General features: G+C 41.4%; 1 protein-coding gene across 1 annotated transcript in view; it reads right to left on the reverse strand.

The window, feature by feature from the left end:
• The window catches only part of pappaa (pregnancy-associated plasma protein A, pappalysin 1a), a 198,169-nt gene that overhangs the window by 72,990 nt on the left and 109,914 nt on the right, over window positions 1-15,265 (reverse strand). The window contains exons 11-13 of the mRNA XM_084047141.1: window positions 13,072-13,182; window positions 7,364-7,499; window positions 5,833-6,046 (exon numbers count right to left, since the gene is read on the reverse strand). Of these exons, the coding sequence (XP_083903267.1) occupies window positions 5,833-6,046; window positions 7,364-7,499; window positions 13,072-13,182 (461 nt within the window). The remainder of the gene's footprint in view (window positions 1-5,832; window positions 6,047-7,363; window positions 7,500-13,071; window positions 13,183-15,265) is intronic.

The following is a 15,265-nucleotide window of genomic DNA, read 5'->3' on the forward strand; positions in this document are numbered from 1 at the left end:
TTTATGTAAAAAAAAAAAATACATGCAAATTATTCCAATTTTTTAAAAACATTTTCAATATTTTTCAGGAATGTTAAAGGAAAATAGCAGATCTACAAGCTCACAGCGACCCCACTTTGAGGTTCTCACTGCAGTAGATGGATTTGGAAGTACATTCTAAGCGTGCCGTTGGAGCTCACTGACATCTTTACAAGGGAGAATCCAGGCAGCAAGCCTACTCGATCTATCTATAAATTCAATGGAATCTCTGTGTGCGCGTGTGTGTGTGTGCCAATCCACTCCAAACGTGGCACGTGCATATGAAAATAGCCGATCTACAAGCTCACAACGCCTCGCAGCGCGAGGCGTTGTGAGCTTGTAGATCTGCTATTTTCGGCTAACGTTCCCCCTCAGAATAGGGATGCTAGGGTTCAAGTGGTTGGTGTAAAAAAAAAAACATCCTATCAAACAAATATTTTGTATTGAGTGATTGGTCAAAAAATATCTAAAAATATCGTTTCCGGGGGGAAAACCTACGACGGACGTCCCGCCCTTATAGACACTCTCTCTGCTTTAGGTCGTGACCCAGGCTTTTTTCTCTTCGCAGATGACTAAAGGCTAGGGAACGAGGCTAAATCAAGACCTGAGGCCGATTCCACAAATGCCTTCTTCTAAATCAGTACTTCTCAAACAGTTTTCGTGCCACGGACAAATTCTCTGAGTTCCATCATATTATTGTCCCTGTTCTGCTTTTTTTAGCGGCGCTAGCCGCTCTATACCTTTAGGTATAGAGCGGATATTAGCCCTCTATGCCTGGCTTTTGCGTCAACGTTCTGATTGGTCAGGTGCGCCAACGTTCTGATTGGTCAGGTGCGTCAACGTTCTGATTGGTCAGGTGCGTCAACGTTCTGATTGGTCAGGTGCGCCAAAGTTGTGATTGGTCACTATTCATGACATCACTATGATGTCATGAATATAGAATTCGATGTCTATATAAACGATGACAATGACTTCATCTTATTATTCATTTGGCTAAAGTCTCCGTCTAGGTAAGTTATTTAAAGTTAATATGACGAATAGAAAGAGAAAGATACAAGAACAGATGAAGGGTGAATGTATAGAAAGTCTGAGTTCGGGACCCAGTCATCCGTTATGACAGAATGGTTTGATAGAGACGATCGAGAATCCAAGAGTCCGTTAAGGTTCTGATTGGTCAGGCCCGTCAAGGTTGTGATTTGTCAGGCAAGGGGACTATTCATGACATCACTATGATGTCAAGGTTTATTTTTTATTTCCTCATGTTTTTTTTTGTATATATTTTTATTTGGCTAAAGTCTCCTTCTAGGTAAGTTATTTAAAGTTAGATCCTCAATTTAACTTTATCTGTCGTCGACGCTCTGATTGGTCAGACCCGTCAACAAAGTGATTGGTCAAGCTTCACATGACACATGGCTATAAACACATTATAAACACATATCGATGACATAATGTATTCAAAGGCGCCGCTACCTTCACACAGGGTGTGATTTTTTACTGTATGTCTTACTATTCTATTTTGTTCTCTTGCGTTGCACTCTTATTGTTTTCCCCTCCTGCACTCTAATCCCCTCTGTTTGTGCCATGTTCTTGTCTAGTTGTTCTACTCTCCCGGTTTCTTTGCCTTTTGTTCCCATCCGCAGGGGAGGAGAATAGTTTTCTAGGTAGTTAATTGTAATTTATGTCAGAAATCCCAGAGCGGACCCGTTCGCTCGCAAAAACCCACAAAGAGAAAGCTTGTTCCAAGCTAAACTGTCCATGGAGAAGAGAGAAGGCTTCTAGGCTTTCCCCAGCTTGTCCTCAAAGAGCCTAAAAAACTTCCAGGATGCTTGCCTGCTACCCCTTCTGTTGTCTGTCTGGGTCTGCCTTGCCTCGCCTCGCCTCGCCACCTGCTCATGCCTGCTGGGGATTCTCTCTCTTGTAAAAGAGGCTGGTTTTACACTCTGTGGCGTGAGTGACGGGGCCGTCCGCGGATACCGAATCTTATAGATCAGAGCTTCTCAAACGTTTTTTGAGATATTTGAGATAGAAGTATATGTTTTTTGCCTTTTTCTGCCTTTATCCCATTAAGACTTGGAGCTGTGTCATTTTTAGATTTGAGCTAAAAAACATTATTTTACACTTTGGGGCTATTCAAAAATAGCAGATATACAAGCTCATAGCGCGGCCGTGAAAATGTGTGCAACTCTTTGAATATATATATTTTTAAAGCGAACATTTTTAACTTAAATCTTTGCTTCTGGGGGTCCCTGGAACAAAATATTTTGATGGGCATCCACGGCCAAATACATATCATTTTGGGGGTCCTTGACATGAAAAAGATTGAGCACCACTGATATAGAAACATACGTTTTTCATAATACTGTTGAGATTTAGGAGACATGTAGAATCGGCTTCAGGTCTCAATGGGTTATTAGATAGTACAGTAGTCTGACGAGAGAGAGAGAGATGGGAAGTGACACACAGCAAAGGTCGTCGGGGATCGGGGTTCGAACCCGCGACACGCTGTCATGCTGCATCAGCAGCCGAGGTGCCCGGACCTAAGGCCGCTGATGCAGCGTCTCCCCCCCCCTTCAGGAACAGGCCCTGTTCTGCTGGAGATATACCCGCCAACAGGTATATATGCCATACCCGTTGTACCCGTTTGTCTTAGTGTACTTAGTGCGGTATACCCTTTAACACATTGGGAGTCCAGTGTATGACATCATATTGATGACATCACATCAGGGATCTCCATATATGGGCATAAAAGCAAAGCTGAAAGCCGCTGATTCGACCGACTTCCCACTGGGCACTGATTGATTGATTGATCGAATACTTTATTAACAAGTTTAAGTTCAATGTTAATTTTACTCTTGTGAGTGTAAAAAAAAAGAGTTGAATTAACATGCAGTATTTTGTGCATTGTGTACACTCAGACAATCAGTGGTGGAAAGTAACTAAGTACATTTATTGCACTGTACTTTTTTTTTTTTTACTTTATTGAGTACTTCCACATTATACTTCAACTCCACTGCATCTCAGAGGCAAATATTGTACTTTTTGCTCGATTACAATTATTTGAAAACTTTAGATGCTAGTTGCTCTGCAGATTTAGATTATTATTACTTAAACCCTAAATCAAATTAAAACCCTATTTTGTTCTTCGGGCTATTAGACAAATAGCTGCTACAGTATAAGTTCACAACGCGTCACATTGTGAGCTTGTAGATCAGCTTTTTTTAATATAGGACTTTTACTTGAAACAGAGTTATTTCTATATTGTGGTATTGCTACAGCATTGGTTCTCAAAGTGGGGTCCGGGGGCCCCCAGGGGTACTTGAGGGGGTTCCAGGGGGTCCCCAGCTAAATGATGGATAGGAACCAAATGGACCCTTATGGGTCTGTAACTCTGAGAGTGTACAAATGGAACCAAATGGACCCTAACGGGTCCATTTGGTTCCATTTGTACACTCTCAGAGTTAAATTAACATTGATTTTACAATGTGAATTGGGGTCCCAGAGATATAAATGCCTTTAAATGGGGGTCCGTAGCCTAATGTATGTCAAACTGGGGGGTCCTTGAAATTAAAATGGTTGAGAATCACTGCTAGAGCCGTAAAAAATATTCTCTTATGGGGGTCCCTGGCATATCTTTTCAAATGGGGGTCCGCGGGCAAATAATTGTCCATTTGGGGGTCCTTGACATGAAAAAGTTTGAGAACCAATGTGCTACAGTACATATGGTCTCTGTCGGGTGGAAACCTCGTATGTCCAAAACTGTTACTTTTCAGGATTCAAATTCAAGAGCATCAAAAGTAGCAGATCTCAGAAAAAAAACGTAAAAAGTTCAAATATGGAGATAAGAGGTTTCTACCCGTCAGCAACGATTTTTACCCGTAAGACCTGAGGCCCGATTCTACAACAGTAGAAGCAACATACAGTTTTTGAAAAAAAACTGTATGTTGCTATATTATAAGTAGTTCTCAAACTTTTTCATGTCAAGGACCACACAGAATTATTATGTATTTGGCCGCGGACCCCCATCTAAAAAATATTTTGTTCCAGGAACCCCCCCAGAAGCAAAGATTTGAGTTACAAAAATGTTCGCTTTAAAAAAATATAAATATATATATATATATTCAAAGATTTGCACCAATTTTCACGATTTTCTAAAAATAGCAGATCTACATGAAGCTCGTATGAGCTTGTAGATCTGCTATTTTTTTGAATAGCCAAAGAAAGGACACAGATGCGCTTACCGGCTTGAACGCGTTACGGTAAAAAAAAAAAAAAACGGAGTACTTCTTCCACCGCTGCAAGACAAGCGTGGAACATAAAACCGAGTCATGTTAATAGCTCCTGTTGTTACCAGCTGAGGGAAAGGGGGCCGTAGTGTTTTGCAGATGGTTGTTACGGGAAATGTGGAAATGTCAGCCCAGAAGAATGAGACAGAGAGGAGGAGGAGGAGGAGGAGGAGAGGGAGAGGGAGAGGCACACGAAAGGGAGAAGTGAAAGTATATAGGAGGTGTTAGGAGCAGTTAGTTTCTCAAACATTGTCATGTCAAGGACCCCCCAAAATGATATGTATTTGGCTGCGGACCCCCCCCCCCCCCCCATCTCAAAAATATTTTGGCCCAAAAAAATAGCAGATCTACAAGCTCATAGAGCATATGAGCTGCATTTATCTGCAATTGTTTAAATAGCCAAAGTATAAAAATATGGTTAAAGTGGTTGAAATGATTGTGACGCTATATTAACTAATTTTGCTGGGGACCCCCAGGTACCCCCCCCCCCCCCCCGCTGGGACCCCTGGGTGTCCCCGTACCCTACTTTGAGAACCAACTGCTCTAAACACCTGGTGTTATAGAGCCCATGGTTCTTGCCAGACAACATCAACACTCCATCATAAACGAAATCCAATGCACAATGTGAGATCAAGCTCTAGAGAGCAAGGGTCTTTTTACAGGCCAAGGACCCCTTAGCTGAGAGAGAGATGAAGCAGGGACCCCCTCTACACATTGTGTAAAATTGTGTTGAAGATTAAACTTTTTTTCATAGATTTCCTAGATAGCTGGATTCATGTTAATGTGTATTTTCAGATCAACTTTAAACCCTCAATATTTAGTCAACTTGACTGTTGGCTCTGTACTTGGTCTGCTCTTTTTCCTTCTACACCGACTCTCCGAAAATAGCAGATCTACAAGCTCAGCACGGCAGTTACAGTAGTATACAGATATAGAGCCCGAGAAGCACAATCAAATACGTACACAAAACAGTATACACACAGTATACCCCAATACTAAAAGCCTGCATTTTTGTGTGAAGCTGTAGTACAATCAAGTAGGGCGTTAAATTATGAAAAAGTTCAAATATGGAGATAAGAGGTTTCTGCTCCAATAGTGACGATAATGTTTAACCAAAATAGAAAATACCAGACATAGAAAATAGCAGATCTACAAGCTCACAACGCGTCGCATCGCGACGCGTTGTGAGCTTAGCTTGTAAGCTCACAACGACTTAGCTCGTAGATCGGCTATTTTCAAATAGCCTAGGTATAAAATAGGGCTAAAGTGTTCAACATATGTTTTATAATGTAATAATTTAGATCTGCAAAGTAACTAGTAACTAAAGTTTTCAAATAATTGTAATGGAGTACAAGTACAATATTTGCCTCTGAGATGTAGTGGAGTAAAAATAAAAGTCTAGAGACAATTGGAAATACTCCAATAAAGTAAAAAAAGTACCTCAAAATTGCACTGAAGCACAGCACTTGAAATGTACTAAGTTACTTTCCACCACTGCAGCAGCCTCTCTCTCTCTCTCTCTCTCTCTCACCTCTGGCCCGTGGGGTTGTAGATCTCGTTGCTCTGGCAGCCGCTGATGGTGATGGGGTCGAAGGACTGGAAGGAGCGCAGGCCCACGCCGGAGATGGCCACCAGGTGCGAGGCGAACACCACCAGGATGGCCTTGGTGTGGTAGAACGCCACCGACAGGTCGTGGCTCACGGGGATCACCAGCGGGTTGGTGCGGCAGCTCAGGCGGTGGTCCCCTATAATGGGGGAGGGGAGGGGAGGGGGGGGGGGGGGGGATTTGGCATACATACAGGTTCATGAGTGAGTGGGTGGAAGGTGTGTGGAGCACAGTTCCAAAACCGTTTGCTATACTTTTTGAATTTTGGATCATGAAAAGTCACAGTTTTTGGACGTAATGGTTTCCCACACGACAGAGACGATATATATATCTTGACCCATTAAGACCTGGAACGCATCTGTGTCACTTTTTCATTTGAGCTAAAAAAGCATTATTTTTACACTTTGGCTATTCAAAAATAGCAGATATACAAGCTTGTAGCGCGGCACCGAGTGCCGCGCTACGAGCTTGTAGATCTGCTATTTTTGAAAAATCGTGAAAATGTGTGCAAATCTTTGAATATTTATATATTATTTTAAAGCAAACATTAACTGAAATCTTTGCATCTGGGGGGGGTCCCTCGAACAAAATATTTTGAGATCGGGGTCCGCGGCCAAATTCATATCATTTTGAGGGGCCCTTGACATGAAAAAGTTTGAAAACCACTGATATAGAAACATACGTTTTTCAGAAAACCGTTAATATTTAGAAGACATTTTGCATAATCGGAACCTGAGGACTCAATGGGTTAATCCAGAATGTCACAAGACGCTTTCCCGGTTTTAATGGGTTAAATGATCAATCAATTGAAATGTGTTCCAGCTTGGGTCAATAGAACTAACCTATCATACTTTTAAGTTCCTATTTATCGGTATCACGAGGACAACACAAGTTTTTCGAGATTATTATTTTTTGATTTTTCAAGACATTGTTTTTTAAAAATGTCAAGACATTATTTTCTTTTAAATCATTTTGAATAATTTTGTTTTGCGACCCAACAAAACATTTTCAGAAGGGGGGGCCGACTACCTATCAATTTGGGGGGTCCTTGACATGAAAAAGGTTTGAGAAGCACTGCAGTGAATGAACAGTGCTCACCTATAGGCCATTGGTTCTCAGAGTGGGGTCCGGGGACCCCCAGGGGTCCTTCAGGGAGTTCCAGGGGGTCCTCAGCTAAATGATGGATAGTAAGGAACCAAATGGACCCTTATGGGTCTGTAACTCTGAGAGTGTACAAATGGACCCTGACGGGTCCATTTGGTTCCATTTGTACACTCTCAGAGTTACATTCTCATTGATTTTAGGATATAAATTGGGGTCCCAGAGATAGAGATGTCATTAAATGGGGGTCCGTAGCTTAATGCATGTCAAACTGGGGGTCCTTGAAATTAATCCGCGGGCTAATAAGTGTACATTTGGGGGTCCTTGACATGAACAAAGTTTGAGAACCACTGACCTAGGCTATGGATGCCCTCCTTGGTGTCCACCAGCTGGACGGTGATGTTACACTGGGTCTGGTCTATGTAGCCTGTTCCATCTGCTGCCAGGTGGATGATCACTGCTGCTGCCACCATGGGGTGAGAGAAGTGGGCCTGGATGGAGGGAAGGAAGGAAGAAAGAAAGAAATTGAGAAAGTAAGAAAGAAAGAAAGAATGAAAGAGAGAGAGAGAGCGAAGGGAAAGAAGGAGAGAGATGTGGAGACATTAACCGATTGACCTGAGGCCGATTAAAAATTTTTTTTTCTAAATCCTAACGCTTAAAGAAATATATGTATTCAAAGATTTTCACAATCTTTCACAATTTTTCAAAACTAGCAGATCTACAAGCTCATAGCGCGGCACTCGGTGCCGCGCTACGAGCTTGTATATCTGCTATTTTTGAATAGCCAAAGGAATCTTAAAAACGACCCGGAGAAAAGGATGGAGATCCAAGGTTTCTGGCCAACAGTGCCGATATTCGAGTACAATTATTTGGTTTTTGCTCCCGCAACATTGTACAGTAATAGCAGCAATAGAGTACAGAAGTCCTGACGCCACTCGTTCATCCCCTGGTTCGTAAAGTAATTTCTCTATGGAGAATAACATTGGGTCGTCTTAGAATCGTCTCATATAAGAATTGTGGTCCAAAAATAAACAAACTGTCTCGGCGATAATTGTCAGGCAGGAGGTTCTGTATCGTTTATGATAGTCAGTCACTTATATTTGATACAGTCTGTTTCTGGCGAAAATTTAACTCATTCGGCAGAAGTAACATTAGCGTTTCCTCACCGTCAGTTGATGCTTCATATCCATAAGAGTCAAACCGCCGGGATCATTTGTTTATTTTTGGAACACAGTTCTTATTTGACACGATATTAAAGACGTCTATGGGAATTCAGAACGGGGGTGGAAATTACGTCAGACTTCGGTGCTCTATAACAACATACTGTAGAAATAATAAAGAATAGTATAGTACTGAGCAAAATAGCGAAGTATACAGTACATTAGTCGGCTTTTTTTGCCGGCTGAAGACAGATGATTAAAGATGCACTTCGCCCATTTGTTATCTTATTTTTGTAATGATATTATATGTAATTGGTTTTTCATTAATGCTCATTATGAGTCAGCACAATTTCTGTCAACTCACTCTGTGTCTCATTGGTGGGCTAATGGCTTCAGAAACCTGCCTACCAATGACATCATCGATGGTGATTTCAAAGCTATAAAAGAAACTACAGGCTCTCTCTCTCTTACTGGGAAGTTAGTGTGCTGAAATAGATGCCAGGATTCCCGGGAATCCTGTCTAAGAATAATCGTCTCTGTCGGGTGGAAAACCTCCTATATCCCAAACTGTGACTCTTCAAATCCAAATTCATCAAAAGTAGCAGATCTACAAGCTCCAAACGCGGCGCGAAGCGACGCGCTTCGAGCTTGTAGATCTGCTACTTTTGTGCGACGCTGAAGTATGATCAAGTAGGACGTTAAATTTACCAACAAACACAAAACGTTAGAATATGGAGATAGGAGGTTTTCTGCCCCGTCAGCGATGATTATGTTCAAGAAACAGTGTTGTGTAGCAATGCAATCAAAGCCATATTATGTTTCAGCTACTGTTTCCTGTAAGCGGCGCGCGGGGTAGCTCGGCAGCACCGCACAGAACAAATCGCCTCGCTGTCGTCGGGCAGAAACCTCTCATCTCCATATTCTAACTATTTGTGTTTTTTTTTTCGTAAATGAACGCCCTACTTGACCACAAGTAGCAGATCCGCAAGCACAAAACCAGGGACGTGCACAGATAGACTCTAACTGGTGCTAGAGCACCTGCCCTTTGCCCTCTTGACCAGAAGTGCCCTTTTGAAAAAAAAGTTAAAAAATGTTTTTTTTACCCAGTTTACAGCAGGGGTCTTCAACAGGGGGTCCGGGACCCCTAGGGGGTCCTCAGAGTTTCTACAGGGGGTCTGCCAAATCTTTATGTGATATGAGTTTCCTTTTTACCATAACCACTCGAATCCTAGCATCCCTTTTCTGAGGAGAACTTTAGCCAAAAATAGCAGATCTACAAGCCCACAACGCCTCGCGCTGCGAGGCGTTGTGGGCTTGTAGATCGGCTATTTTTGGCAAAGAGGTATAGGTGTAGAGGGAAAAAAGAGCAGACCAAGTAAACAAAAAAAAGTATAATTTACTTGAGCACCTGCCCCTCAAAATGTCTGTGCACGCCACTGCACAAAACGCTCGGCGATCTGCCACTTTTGCTGTTTTTTTTATTTCAATCCTGAAAAGGTAAAGGTTTTGGACACATGAGGTTTCCACCCGACAGAGACGATAATGTCTTGTTGCAAACAGAGAGACAACCATGGCCAAACAAGAAGTGTCAGATAGCCATCAGCTGGGGAAGTGTTTTTGAAAATTGAGATGATACTTTTAGGTCCCTTTTCTGTGTTTGTGATAATGGTAATATTACTTTGTGTAAATTGTGTCGACTGCAAAGTTGCAAGTGTCTGCCCTATAGTGCCAAGTGGAGAATGCATCACTTCTTTTGATATGTGATGCTTTTTACAAGCATTTCCCAAACTCGCATTTGACTGAATTTGCACATTTTGACCACCTTGTTGCAAGTTGCAAGTTTTGTTAGACTACTAATACAAAATAAAAGTGCGTAATACAACATAAAAGTGTGTAATACAAAATAAAAGTGTGTAATACAAAATAAAAGTGTGTAATACAAAATAAAAGTGCGATTACAATTCCCTTAAAAAGTTAAATATCGCTGCTGTCCGGCAGGAACCAGCTAACTCCATTTTTCCGCTTTTGCCTTTTTTTCTCCATAAATCAGAGCTATTGAACACCCTTTACGGCTGTGTGTTGGTAAAACAAATATTGAACCAATGAAAAGTATTAAAAAGGGCTAAAAAGTGCTTTTGACAAAAGCAGCTAACTCCATTAGATCCTCAAACGTTCTGCTAAACCAGCTAAACTCCAGCAAATGGGGGTGGAGTTAGCTGGTTTTGCAAGCTCTCCAGGCTCCACCCCCTTTTGACCTCCAACCTCACTGTGAACTTGGAGGTCCATTCAGCTGTTCTTATCAACGATGAACAAAACCTCCTAACTCCATTTTAGTTTTTTTTTTAATTTCCTGAAAAATGAACATTTTGCAGTTCCTTTGGAGGCTCCTGAAGGACAGCAAGAGATATATTACATACAACTTTTGAAGGGAATTGTAATTGCACTTTTGTTTTTGTGCTCCTTTGAAAACCTCGTACGCCTTTTGACTGATTAATGGGTATATTATCAATTAATCACCCCTCCTCTTGTCAGGCGAGACAGAGTTTTCTTTCAATTTAAACCATAATTCCCTCTCCACTGCAAACCATTAGTCACCGTTGGCCTACACGCAGCACAAGTCTGTACGTACAGTATGCACATAGCATATGGTGATGAATGCACTGAAAGGAAACTCAAACATGGGTCATATAGAACAGAGTCATTTTACACTGGGCAGCCGAGCTGGAACTCTGTCTTCATCTCTGCCTTTGTGCCGTTTCCACATTACTGGCAACATTGTTGCAGTGTTGAACTTGAACCCACTTGAACCCATGTAGCATCCCTTATCCCATTAAGACCTAAAGAAGCATCTGTGTCACTTTTTCATTTGAGATAAAAAGCATCATTTTACACTTTAGCTATTCAAAAATAGCAGATCTACAAGCTTGTAGCGAGTGCCGCGCTACGAGCTTGTAGATCTGCTATTTTTGAAAAATCAAGAAAATGTGTGCGAATTAATATATTTATGTTCTTTTAAAGCGATCCTTTTTTACTCAAATCTTTGCTTCTGGGGGTCCCCGGAACAACATATTTTGAGATGGGGGTCGGCGGCCAAATACATATCATTTTGGGGGTCCTTGACATGATATACCACTGATATAGAAGACATTTTGTAGAAATCGGCTTCAGGTTTTAATGGGTTATTCTAGGAGGAACATTTTGCTAGAAATAGCCTCAGGTCTGTTTCAAGTCATTGGTTAAGTCAAGGGGGGGGGGTCCCCAGCAAAAGTAATTAATATAGCGTCACAATCATTTTAACCACTTTAACCATATTTTATACTTTGGCTATTCAAAAATAACAGATCTACAAGCTTGCACATCTATTTTTGAAAAAAAATTGAAACAACTCGACAATGTTTGGACAATTTTGAATCATTTTGACACAAATCTTCTCTTCTGGGGGAGGGTCCCTGGCACAAAACCTTTTCAGATGGGGGTCCACGGCCAAATATATATCAATTTGGGGGTCCTCGGCAGGACAAAAGTTTGAGAACTTGCTGCTTTTAAGTGGTTAAAACTTGTTCACGGATACAGCAAATCACATTTTCAACAGCTACCCACAAAAGGTTAGAGGGCCGACTGTAACCGCTAAATCAAGTTGTAAACTTTACTCTAACTCATGTCTTGGCGAGCCAGAAGTAGATTAATATGAATATTTCATGAAGGCCAAAGAAATAAAAATCAACAATATTTGGTTATGTAGCTAAAGAAACAGAAGGCAGAAACACATGTGGGTAATGAATTATCTTAGGAGCAACAGTAGATGTGGCCTACACTACAGTACCCAACTGAACCTGAAGCATGCAGCGGGAGCCAGGGTTTTGGTTATTTCAACCAAATCGCCTATTTTCAACATTTTTTTTAATCCGGGAACGGATCTGTCATTTTAGAGTTCTTTGGACTATTAAAAAAATAGCAGATATACAAGCTCATAGCATTATGAGCTTGTAGATCTGCTTTTTGTTCCATCTGCTATTTTTGAAAGATCGTGAAAATGTGTGCAAATCTTTGAATATACATATTTTTTAAAGCGAACATTTGAAAACGTATGTTGTTCCAGGGACCTCCCAGAAGCTGAGTTACAAATGTTGGCTTTAAAAGTATATATATATTCAAAGATTTGCACACATTTTCAGCTTGTATATCTGCTATTTTTGAATAGCCAAAGAAATCTAAAATGACAGAGATGCATTCCTGGATTGGGTTAAAATACAATATTGACACATTTTGAAAATGTGCCCAAACTAGGGACACCATGGTTAATGTTGCTACCATGCAATTACATTCTGTTATTATCAAACATAAATATCAGACATATCAGACAGTTTAGATTCCCCAAAAGGAAATGCATCAATCGTCTCTGTCGGGTGGAAACCTCATAAGTCCAAAAATGTTATCAAAAGGGAAGCAGAGGCACACTTTTTGATGTCCCATTGCAAAGTAGTTCTGCCTTAATCTTATAAGCGCAATATATCTGCCCCGGAAGGGATAGTGTCTTTGAAGAGTGGTAGAAGTTTGGTCTCCCAATGCAGGGAATCCTGCATGAAACTTAAGGATTGCAATTTAAGAATAAGAGAAAATACATTAACATTAACATTTCAGCCAATCAGGAGAGAGTACCAATTTATCAGCTTCATTTTTTTTTGTGTTCACTTATTTTAACCAAAGAAACCCACTTATACCTTTAATTATGCTTTATCCTGCGATGGTGTCCCATGCCGAAAATGGCTCTAAAAGCTCACGATGTGTCACGTCACGAGTCGCGTTGTGAGCTTGTAGACCGGCTTTCGGCACGGGACTCTGTTGTGCCACGAATTATATATTAATTTGGCATTAGTCTTGCCCCGTTGCCTTTTCATCTTACCTTGAGCCAATAATGGGGGTACCCCCAGGACGACTCGTGGGCCTCCCGGCAGGGGAACCACGCATACTGGGACACCCCGTCAGAAAGATCAAACACTTTGGACTGACATGTCTAGAGAGAGAAAGAGAGAGAAGAGAGATAGAGAGAAAAAAAAAAGAAAAAAAAAGAAGAGATGAGTCCATTTCACATGCGTATATCGGCAATGCTTTATCACAAACCTCCGCGTTCTTTCTTATCTTGGCTCCAAAGATACCGTAAACTGATGGGTTTTATGTTTATTCGAGGGGGTTTTGTAACCAAACATGGGAATAAGTCTGAAGAAAGAAAAGAATCTGAGCCAGGAGGCCTGTGAACGAGTGTGTGCTCTCGCTTCATGAAAAGTGGGAGAAAAAAAAGGAAATCTTTAAAGGAATTTCAGTCACTGAAAATGCACTTTTTTCCCTCGTTCTGATGCTTGTCATCTTGTGCGTTGTTGTTGCCTCACTTTGATACCATCTGCTGGCTGGCTGCCAAGCAGGGTCATTCCTGCTTGTTTTTACATTGTGTGAGGAAGTTACTGGAGAGCTCTGTTGATACAGCTCTCGCTCTCTCTCTCTCTCACACACACACACAGACACACGCACGCACACACACACACACACACACACACACACACAGACACACGCACACGCGCACGCACGCACGCACGCACGCACGCACGCACGCACGCACGCACACACACACACACACACACACACACACACACACACACACACACACACACACACTCACTCTAAAGCAGGGCAGGCATGTATGCATACATATGTGAATTTAGAACCTTAAGTTAATTAACATAGCAGAATCGTTTTTTAGCTAGTAGGCTATGTTAGAACAGTGGTTCTCAAAGTGGGGTCTGGAGACTTCAGGAGTCCTCAAGGGGCTTCCAGGGGGTCCTCAGCAAAAGTAGTTAATATAGCCTCACAATCATTTGAACCACTTTATCCATTTATATGTTGGCTATTCAAAAATAGCAGATGTAGAGATAAATATTGAAAATGTTTGGACATCGTTGAATAATTGTGCATTTTGTAACACCCCTGGCACAAAACATTTTCAGATGGGGGTCCGTGGCCAAATACATTTCATTTTGGGGGTCCTTGACATGAAAAGGTTTGAGAACCACTGTGTTAGAAGACGGTGTGCATGTGTGTGTGTGTGTGTGTGTGTGTGTGTGTGTGTGTGTGTGTGTGTGCGCACGCGCGTGTGTTAAATGCAACGACACAAAATGTAATGTGCAAAGTGAGAAACACACACACAGGTGCAAACAGATGTCACAACGACATGCAAATGACGTCAAACAGACGTCATAAAAATGATGAATTATCGTATACAGTAATGGTTCTTGGTATACACCAGCTTGTAGATCTGCTATTTTTGAACAATCGTGAACATTTTTACAAATCTTTGAATATATATATTTTTAAAAGGAACATTTGTAACTGAAATCTCTCTGCTTCAATCTGGGGGTCCCTGGAACAAAATATTTTGAGATGGGGGTCGCGGCGGCCAAATACATATCATTTTGGGGGTCCTTCACATGAAAAAGTTTGAGAACCACTGCTGTATATAGATTGTCAAAACAGACGGTTATTACGCGTGACTGTTGAACACATTGAATTGCTTCAGCTGCAGCATCTGCAACCAAGTCCACGAACCTGCTGGAAACCTTTTGTTTCTGTGATGGACAAACTGTTCTCACATATTATGAGGCTCTCTGACAAAAGGACTATTTATTGTTGGACCATTTGGGACAAATTGCTTCCTGAATCACAGTTTTTTATCTCTTTACTATTCTTGAGGATCAATCATTTTGTTCCCCCTTTTGCCTCATGATCCTTCTTCTTCCTGGAGGTCATTTTGGACTCCGTTGGTGATCAGTTCAATTATTATTGTGGTATATTATCCACAGACAGACTTCCCTCAGTCTTGAATCTTTTTGGAATTGACCAAAGCACGTTTGATCTTTTCGAAATGCCACGAAGCCATGAGTGATCGTGAGAAGGTTGTCCGTGTGAGACAATGTGAGAGTTCAGTTAGTTATAGCCTACTGAGCATTTAAGTCACTGAGGCCTGAGGTTCCGATTCTGCAAAAATGTCTTCTGAATCCGGAACGGTTTCCTGAAAAACGTACGTTTCTATATCAGTGGTTTTCAAA

Source organism: Gymnoscopelus microlampas, assembly GCF_963454915.1.
Source record: "Gymnoscopelus microlampas genome assembly, chromosome: 21".
NCBI classification, from domain to species: domain Eukaryota; kingdom Metazoa; phylum Chordata; class Actinopteri; order Myctophiformes; family Myctophidae; genus Gymnoscopelus; species Gymnoscopelus microlampas.